A 10,438-nucleotide genomic window follows, 5' to 3' on the forward strand; every position below is an offset into this window, starting at 1 on the left:
CACTGGTGTTATCTCTTATAGTTCTCTGCCATAGCCTTTGAATTCTGTGTGCTGGAAGAATCAAATAGTCAATATATTGGAAGACTTAAAGGTAGCACAGGGTATATCAATATCTGTATAGAAAAACCTTAAGTTTTACCATCTTATCATCTAAAATGTGGTTGCTTTGACTTATATTTCTAAGGTCACAATTTTAAATTCATTCGACAGCACAGTATTATGCATAGATCCAGAATATATTTTAAAAGGCATGTCAGATTGGTTGGATGAATCACATAAAACATGCACATATGTATTTTGACCTTTAACAACCAAGAGTTGTGGATTCAAAATAATTGCTTTCATGCTTTCACAAGGACAGTTCTTTCTTTCTGACAGGAATGCTCAATTCATCATCCAAACAGAACCTGACCTTTTGCCTAATCATATTAGTTTAGGGATATGAGATCATATGCCGTTCAACAGGGCCAAAGAGGAAATACTGGACAGATGCAGATTGTTGTGGTGCAGAACCATTCATTGATTCCAAGAAACTCCCTCTAACTAACTGCATAAAAAGCTTTGTCAGTTCAGTTCCTTCACAACCAACATACCAATTGGATCTGCAGAAGAGCAAAGGCAGGCACCACCATGATAAAGTTTCTGCTGCTGGCTTTGGCATTTGGTCTGGCTCATGCTCATGCTGAGGTAAATACATTTGGTCTGTGCATTGGATTGATGTTTTTCAACAGTATATTTCTGTGGGTATGATGTTTCGTTCAGTTTTTCCATTGAAGTCCATATTCATGAAATAACCTTTCTGACTTTCACTCATGTGCACTTTTTCAAGCAGATTTTTCTAAGATAAAACAATGGCAATAAAAAACAATGGTTTTAATTTCAGAACTTAAGAGGCCAGCAAATGGGTAGTTCTAGAAGGTCTCAGGTACCAAATGCTATGTAAATTGAGTCATCATATTCTACATCCCTATAAGCATATTTTTAAGTAATGAACACAATATTATTCATTTTATATTTCTAGTTAGCTTATGTATTTCCAAAGATTGGGATCAGAGATGAAAGTACCAACTCATATTCCAATGGCCTTTGTTGTTTTTTTCAGCTTGAAGGAAAGTGGGTTACCACTGCTATCGCTGCTGACAATGTGGACAAGATAGAGGAAGAAGGACCTATGAGAATCTATGTTCGTGAACTTACTTGTAGTGAGGCATGTAGTAAAATGGGAGTCACATTTTATGTCAAGTAAGCAAATTGTCAACTATGTAAGCTGGGAAGACTGTTTACGTTTCTCAGCCTTTATGTTGTCAAACTTACAGGGAAATGTTCTTTTTCTGGTCATGAAATTGAAGGGCTTATCTTCAGCAATGTGATTATTTTATTACAAAAAGGGTTAGCTCTGGACACCACAAGGATGCTAGATACTGTCTTCAATTCCCTGAATGTTTCCTTAGAAATTCTTTGGTTGGAGGCCTGAGGTTAAATATTGTCCTCTAATATTAGCTGCAAGTGACTGTAAGAATCTCATTTCTAGTAAGCTAAAGGGTGTGAGCATTTGGTTCATAGTCATATGTGTTATATTACTCAGTCAATGACATCATAAAAAGTTTTGCACAAACAGGTTAGACAAATCTAATTTGAAAATCCCTTTCTTTGATGCTCTAGTTACAAAGACACTTCTTAACATTTAGATGACTGTGGTCATTGAAAGGGTGCATAAGACCATAAAAACTTAGAAAGCGCCGGGCGGTGGTGGTGCACGCCTTTAATCCCAGCACTCAGGAGGCAGAGGCAGGCGGATCTCTGTGAGTTCAAGGCCAGCCTGGTCTACAAGAGCTAGTTCCAGGACAAGCTCTAAAAAAGCTGCAGAGAAACCCTGTCTCGAAAAACCAAAAAAAAAAAAAAAAAGAAAAAAGAAAAAAAAACTTAGAAAGCTTAGAACCATTTCTTTCTTGTAGTTATGAATTAGGTTATAAATTAAATCACTTAAAACACATGCATATAAACCTATGTACATGTTATCATTAGACAAGAATATGAGAATTAAGATGTTGAAAAGAATACACAAAGAATAGTGAAATTTGGATAAGGAAGTCATCAGAGCCTTTATAGCACTTGGAAAATTGCCACAAATAAAGGAAGTAATGTGTATGATTAAAACAGGATGATATTTTCTAAAAAAAGAATTAAGACATGTAAGTGGTACTTCTGTTCCAGCTCTGCAAATTATTCATAGATTCTTTTACTTCATCAAGTTCATTGTAATACTTGAAGATCTCTGAGAGAAATTAAAGGTTATAAAGAATAAACCAGGGATTCTCTGTTTGATTTTTAGTGCAAATGGCCAATGTTCAGAAACCAAAGTCATTGGGTATAAGCAAGAAGACGGCAAGTACAGGACCCAGTGTAAGTATGGGATCTGGGAGATTCCTCTATGAACAGAAGCATTTTGAATGAGCACATTCATTCTGACACTTCAGCCACTCATAGATACATGGACCTAGAAAAATATCAGCTACTTGAAAATCCATCAATGCTTCCAACCAACTGAGACATCCTACTAAGTCAGAGTACATTGTAGGTCACCTGAAGTTTTCAGAGAACACTATTACCTGAAGATGTGATTAATGCTAACAAAATGTCTCCAAATAGTTTCCTGTATGAAAATTTATTTCTATATAATATTCAGTGTCTTTTATTTTATTAAAAATTTATTATTTTCTCTGCTCCCCTCCTTTCCTCTCCCATTCTCTTATACCTTCTCCTATGATGTCTATGCTCTTGATTTACGCAGGAGATCTTGTCTTTTTCTACTTCCCATTTAGATTGTATCCATGTATGTCTCTCTTAGGGTCTTCTTTGTTGTCTAGGTTCTCTTGGATAGTAAACTTTAGGCTAGTTTTTCTTTGCTTTATGTCTGAAAACCATTTATGAATGAGTATATATAAAATTTGTTTATCATTTGATGATAAACTTCAATTTTGAAAAGCTGTTATGGGAAAAATGTTCAAAAATTTCAGACAGACTCCTTCAATTTTTGCAAAATGTGCTAAAATAATATCAACACTCTGCAACTGAATTATGCATCTGATGACCTTTTGTTTTATTTTAAATGATGGGAGGGCACAATCTTCTGTCAAGCTTATTATTTTCCTAAGTTTGCGTGAATATTACAAAGTAGTCCAGTAATAGAAAATTAGTAGATCCTTAAATCATATTATTTCTCATGATTTTTTTAATTGATTTTTGTTGAGCTCTACATTTTTCTCTATTTCCGTTCTTGCCTGTCCCCTCCCCTTCAACCTTCTCTCAAGGTCCCCATGCTACCAATTTGTCACACCAAGAACCTGGAAACAACCTAAATGCCCCTTGACTGAAGAATAGATAAGGAAAATGTGCTTCATTTACACAATGGAGTACTACACAGAAGAAAAAATAATGAAATCTTGAATTTTGCAGGCTAATGGAGGAGCTAGAAAATATCATTTTGAGTGAGGTAACCCAGACCCAGAAAGACAATTATCACATGTACTCATTCATAAGTGGTTTTTAAACATAAAGCAAAGAAACCACCACACAAATCACAATGCCAGAGAACCTAGACAAAAATGCGGACCCTAAGGGAGACATACATAGATATAATCTACATGGAAAGTAGAAAAAGACAAGATCTCCTGAGTAAAGTGCTTTTATCATTTAATCAGTGTCTACAAGAGGAAATACCACACACACACACACACACACACACACACACACACACACACACATACACCCCTCCACACACAAACAGAGCGAGAGAGAGTGGGGGGTAGAGAGAGAAAGAGTGAGAGAGAAGCAAATGAAGACAGAAAAACTCACACACAGAAAGACAGACACAAACACAATATGAATGTCTGGAAAACTTAATGTTCATTATTATATCTTTTCCATCCATAATCTTACAAGATGAAAACATTTGTGCATATTTCCAATAGTATGGCCTTTTTGCATATGTATCAATTTTCCCACCAAGTATTACTATGGTATGACACCCAAGTTTTACACTTTCAGGAAATTGACAAATGGCCTTTTGTATCTGGTGGAAAGGGAAAGGAATACCCAACAGAGTGATCCCACAGGCCTTGACAGAAGGAACCAAGGAAAAGAGAATGTGTCTGTACCTAGGATTCATTATCATGTTTAAAGCGTGAAAATAATTGGTCACTATATTGTGATAGAATATGCAAAATGAATGAATACAAGAATACCTTGGCCTATGTGTGTCATATGATAGTGAATCTGAGATGATTGCTAGAGTCAGGGTCATTATTAATGTATAGTCAACATGTCACATCTAACAAAGTAGAAAAATGAGTGACACTGAGCTTGAAATGTTTCTGTTACTTCAGTTGAAGGTGACAACAGATTTGAACCTGTGCATGCAACACCAGAGAACATAGTCTTTACCAATAAGAATGTGGATAGAACTGGAAGAACAACAAACCTGATATTTGTTGTTGGTAAGAATGGAAGTGGGTTTTCTTATGTGGTAAAAGAAGTATCACCCTGCAAATAGAAATTACTTTAGATTCACACTCCAAGTACAGTATCATGGTACTTCCAAACTCCTTTCCACTAAATGACAATATGATTGCTGTGCAGAGCAACTTTTGCATTATATTTTAGTTTGAGTAGCATTGTCATTGAAGACATGGGGTGATGGGGAATGCTATTGGAAGTGTTTATATTCATGTTTCCTTACTGGAAAGAAGGGAGCAAATATTATTTGTCCAAAGTTTAGACCATTTTGAGTGTCATTTGGTAAGTGTGTACTAAATTAAATCATGAATTTTACAGTATAAACTCAGGAGGAATGTGAAGGTTCTATTGATAGGGATCCATGACTTTCTACTGTTATATTTTTGAAAGTGCATAGGATTGAGATGAGAGAATTCTCTAGAGAAGTTGCCTTATTTTTTGAAGCATCATGAAATACTAAAAATTGATGTCATACCACCAGTGAGACTAAATTAAATATGTCCATGGAACTTGGGGAAAATTACTATTGTCTGTATTGACCAACCCCGTGTAGATGAATTTGGGCAGTTGGGATTTTCTATTGCATATTATGCTGGGACACTAAGGAAGCAATGTAATTTATTCAGAATTTTTGAACATGTCTCTGACATTGTCTTTCATGCAATGTAGGAAAAGGTCAACCTTTGACTCCTGAACAATATGAAAAACTTGAGGTATTTGCTAAGGAACAGAGCATTCCAACAGAAAACATTCGAGAAGTTCTGGCTACAGGTAAACCCAGTGAATAATATTTTGGCCAAAAAAAGTATTCTCTCTCTCTCTCTCTCTCTCTCTCTCTCTCTCTCTCTCTCTCTCTCTCTCTCTCTCTCTCTCTCTCTCTGTATATATATATATGTGTGTGTGTGTGTGTATTTATATTCATAAATTCATGTATGTATATATACATACTTAATCTATCGATCTACCTACCTATCTATCTACTCAGTAAGATTCCTGATTTAGATTATGTGTAGCCGTATACAATCTTTCAGTCGCTATTTCTAGAAATAATACTTGGGGAGCTGTTCTCATATTCCTATGAAAAATTTCTGTCAATTTTTACCCCATTCATGTTCTTTTACAGATACTTGTCCTAAATAATGACCTTCTTGTAGGTAAGTAGAAACAGAATCCATTCTTAATTATCTTGATATTTGAATGTATTCATGCTTATTACATAAAAAATTAGAGATAAATATGTCACCAAGGAAAAGTAAAGTGAAAATTAGCAAAATGTTGATAGGATATTATGTGTCTTTTAATACAGAAAATCTTACAGAAATAGAAATGAAGGAGAGGGTATTTTAATTTATTAAAAATATGAAGGATTTTATCTGATTCAAAATTGCTAATTTGTTTATATTGAGGAATAGTTCAAGATAATGTGCCTTGTTATTTCAAAAATCTTACTTTACTCATGATTGTGGGGTATTATTTGTCTCATATATGCTGCACGCCTGTTGATATTTTCAATATATTCCTTGAAACCTTTCAGTATAAATTTTCATGTAAGGTCACAGAATGTCATTATTTTCAGTCAACAGTGCTTCTATAGATTTAAAAGTACAAGATATTGGTGATATCTTAGAAAGGAATTTTTTGCAGACCGTCTTTTCACTATACTCATTACATTGTTATATTTAATTTTGCATCTATGAACTCTCAATGATAAAATTGTTCCTGTTTGTTCAATCATGTTTTAATTTTTGTTTTCATGTCTGCACAGCTGACAGGAGGAACAGAATTATGCATTATATCCTCTTGACCATGGAATCAGTATAATATATAGATCACCATTTCTTTTTAAATGAATTGTCTTCTATCCTGTGAAGTCAGAACACCATATACCTAATTCCTAACTTGCCTTTCTGTTCCCTTCTTATGATGCATGAGCTCTTCTTATTTTGTGAATGATTAAATAAAGTGTTTCAAGAAGCAAGAAAGACCTTCTGGAAAGGATCTTATTCAAAAAGCATATAAATATTCACTAAACTAATAAAATAACCACTCTGGTGTAGCAAATGATATCTGTATTACTAAAATTTATCAAATAATTAGAAATGTGACAATTCCTGGAGACCCATGAGTAAGAACAGTGAAGAAATAAATTTTATGTTGTACTTTATATTTACTTTTAGCTAAAAATTGTGCTTTGCCATTAACCGATCCTAATACTCTAAAAGATTTCACAGAACAAACTCTTTGGGTCTGCCTCCATGTTACACATTATTTAAAAGAGAGGATGAAATATGTTTTCAAAAATCTATCTGATGAGATTATCTTTTGTTAAATGACTTCAGTAAGTAAATGAATCAGGACATGCTTAAATAGTGTACATATGAGTCAGTCACGTTTGAAGAATAAATTCATGAGAATTATATTCCAAAGATGCCATGCCCTACATATATGCATGTGTTTGTTACAATTTTCTCTTTGTATTACAACAATTCTTTAGGATGTAGTTATCCATCAAATTAGAAAAGGCAGATGCAATCTTCTTTAAGGACTTGGAACAAGGAAAAACAAAATATATTAGACATTGTTGTTATATACAGTCTAATGAGGTCTAAAGATATAAAGAAAGCAAAATGCATTTAATATTTATAAACAAGAGAGATGAATAAGAAATGATAATTTTCTGTTGAAAATTCCTGTTATTTAAACTTTCTCTGGGTGTCTTGCAAAACAAAGTTACTTTAGAAAAATAATTGAATAATGTCTTCTGAAAATTTGGTATATTCAATGTATATTTACATCATTTCACCTTCATTCTCCAACTAATTACTACTATTACTCTGTCCTTGCAATTTCTCCAACTTCTTAATGAATATACAAATTCATTTCAATATATGTGTGAATGTTTGTGTGTTAAGAAAGACAAGGTTGATAGCCCAATTTTGTCCGTTTAGGGTTTCTAATATGCATTTGTATTCAGTGTTGGCCCCTTGTTCTTTAATTATTTATTACTTAAAAGTCTCATTCTAGAGGTAAAGGGAATACAGTTACTTCTTGTCCTATCAGAAGTTGCTTTGTTAGCTAGCAAGACTTCAAATGGCATGGAAGTTCTAAAGATCACCATTAACATCATGTAATATGGGTAAAGTTTGGCCAATCTGAGAGATAACCCAAAGGTAATTTGTTGAATTTACATCCTGAGCTGTAGAATGAAACTCATGTTTGGTTCCATAAACATATTCACTATCATTGTTCTTTTCATCAACCATTGTAATTTCTATGTGTATTCTGAATGGTAATTTCTTAATCAAGACTACTAGAGATGATTTAAATATCAACTTTAGTTGGTAGTACTCTCATGGTGACCAGGAATAACCTTCCTTCATTAAATTTCAGAATGTATTGTTTCTGCAGATATGTTCTTATGACAGCCTGAAGCCTCCCAAAGGTGTCAGTTTTACAAGTTTATAATGCAGGGATCCTCATTTTTCTTTCTCCTCAGCAAAATTAACATCAAGAAAACATATGACTCCATATTAAACATGTATTACAAAACTAAAAATTATGTTCTCAGAAAGTGAAGCACAGATGTCCAAGACTCACTTAAAAGTGTTCAATATCCTTAGCCATCAGGGAAATAAAATTGAAACTATTTAGAGATTTTCTTTATGATGCAGGGAAAGGGCTGAACTTGGCCCTGGTTGGTGGAAGTAAAAACTGATTCAGCTGTGATCAAAATCAGTGGGGAGGATCCTAACATAACAGCATCCATCTTACCACAAGTCCTTCAAAACATTACAATGAAACTCTCTTGACATTTTTTAAACATAGAATGTAAAAGATTATTCCCAAACCAGTTATATAGAGCCTTATTAATTTAATCTAAATCAATACATGCATTATTATTATTATTCTTGTGTGTACACATTTGTGTACATAGAGGAAAACATAACTGGTGATAATAAAGGCTGAAAATCATTATAAAGTACTAGAAAAATGAATACACATTCATATCAAGCATATCATCCACAATGATTAAGCTGATTTTATTCCAGAGGTACAGGCTTGAATTAAGACACAGAATTCTAAAAATATGATAAATCATACAATATAATTAAGAAAACAAAGCCATCAATTCAATATTTTAAGAAAAAACCCTTTGATACAATGCCTCATACTTTCAAGATAAAATTCTCTAAGATAGTAGGAATGGAAGAAATATACTCTATAATATTAAAGCTGTCTCTGAAAAACACAGTCAAAACATATCCTACATGTATAAACCTGCAAGGAAACCCACTGAAATCTTGAAAAAGGCAGGTTGCCTACTCTCCACACTCCTTTATAATTAATGTTGAGTTAGCTGCAATACAGAGAGCAATACAGAAACTGAAGGACATTAAATCATTCACCTATGAATAGATGAATCTAAATTAATCCCAGTTTCAGATGACATGATCTTATACCTAAGACATACCCAAATTGTACCAGAATACATGTAGTAGAGTAAAAAAATAGCAGCATGACAAGGAGCAGTTTACAAAAATTAAAAGCCTTTCTATATACTACCAACAAATCCACCTTAGAAAGAAATCATGAGCAGAATCCCATTTACAATAGCAACAAAGGAAAAAAATCTTGGGTTAAACATAACAAAAAAAAAAGAAAATAAACTACTAATCTCAGAAGAAAGTTTGAAAAAAGTCCTATAAACTAGAAAGACATTAAATAATCACAAAATGGTAGAATTAATATTATGGGAGTGATTGATTTGCAAGAAACAAGTCACAGATATAATAAAATGCCAAAAAGATATGACATTTGTCACAGAAATAGGAATTAATATGCCTCCTATTTTTCATATGCAAGCTAAGGAATCCTGGGATAAAATTTTCAATATAAAATGTATTGATATTTCAGTCTTTAAGATATTTTATACATCTAGAGTGATGAAAAAACCTAGCTAACTACTCAGGACCAGTAATTATATATATATAGTACAAATAATTGCCAGGATATCTTTTAATAGTATCAACAGCAACAACAAAAATGAAAACAACAACCTCAACACACAAACACACACACACACACACACACACAATTCTGTGCTAATGAACACAGAAAAGTATTTTCTTGACATCTCTTAAAGCAAACATCTATTTTCAACATACTGAAACATTACATAAAACAACAATCAGTCATATGGCAGAGATGTAAAGCATATTCCCAATAGATACATGAAAAAACATTCCCATACCTAAGGTTCTGGGAACCTTGTGTAAGAAAGGGCATAAAGATAGAAGGAGTTAGAGGACCAAGAGATTTGGTACGATATTTTATAGGCTAATAGTATCAGATGCTACATCCACAAAGTATCATCTATATGACTGCCTCAACAGCAGCAGAGCAAGGATGACAACAATAGTGATGCCAAAGTAGCCTGGGGAAATATCATGAGGATTCAACCTTACAGATATCACTCAATTCCATGGAGGAACAGTTCAATAACAAATTGTCATCTTGTAAATACATAATTAACATACAGAATGAGCAGGTTATATTTATCTATTTGGAAGACAGAGGAATAAACATACACAAAAATGTAAGTAAGAACAATTCCCCCACCCCAAAAAAAGCTATGAATGTGGAAGAGTACAAAGGACATATGGTAATGTAATTCTAATCATAATCATAAAATTTAGACAGAATAATAAAATCATACATCTTGTGCAGGTACAAATATAAATGTATATTCCAATAAAATCAAGATGACCCAAATAGAAGTACTCATTACTATGGGCATAATGACCTTAATAAAAGGCAAAACACCTATGCTGGAGATAAGACAGCATCTTTTTTTTCATGTTTCTTTATATTTAAAAATTTCCATCTCCTCCCCTCCTCCTCCCCCTTCCCTCCCTTCCCCTCC

General features: G+C 33.4%; 1 protein-coding gene across 1 annotated transcript; it reads left to right on the forward strand.

Moving 5' to 3' along the window:
- Window positions 1–630: 630 nt before the first annotated feature.
- Window positions 631–5,303, forward strand: LOC119804197 (odorant-binding protein-like). Its single transcript, XM_038315687.2, has 5 exons — window positions 631–687; window positions 1,103–1,242; window positions 2,333–2,403; window positions 4,386–4,496; window positions 5,185–5,303. The coding sequence occupies exons 1-5, from the start codon at window positions 631–633 to the stop codon at window positions 5,301–5,303; spliced, it is 498 nt and encodes a 165-aa protein (XP_038171615.2).
- The last annotated feature ends 5,135 nt before the right edge of the window (window positions 5,304–10,438 follow it).

Source organism: Arvicola amphibius, chromosome X, assembly GCF_903992535.2.
Source record: "Arvicola amphibius chromosome X, mArvAmp1.2, whole genome shotgun sequence".
Taxonomy (NCBI): Eukaryota; Metazoa; Chordata; class Mammalia; order Rodentia; family Cricetidae; genus Arvicola; species Arvicola amphibius.

What these genes read in the sequence shown, in the direction of transcription:
- LOC119804197 (XM_038315687.2), top strand. Translation starts at nt 631, where the DNA reads ATGATAAAGTTTCTGCTGCTGGCTTTGGCATTTGGTCTGGCTCATGCT. An exon ending in CGGCAAGTACAGGACCCAGT is followed by an intron (nt 2,404 to 4,385) that starts GTAAGTATGGGA and finishes CTGTTACTTCAG; the next exon opens with TTGAAGGTGACAACAGATTT. An exon ending in AAACCTGATATTTGTTGTTG is followed by an intron (nt 4,497 to 5,184) that starts GTAAGAATGGAA and finishes CATGCAATGTAG; the next exon opens with GAAAAGGTCAACCTTTGACT.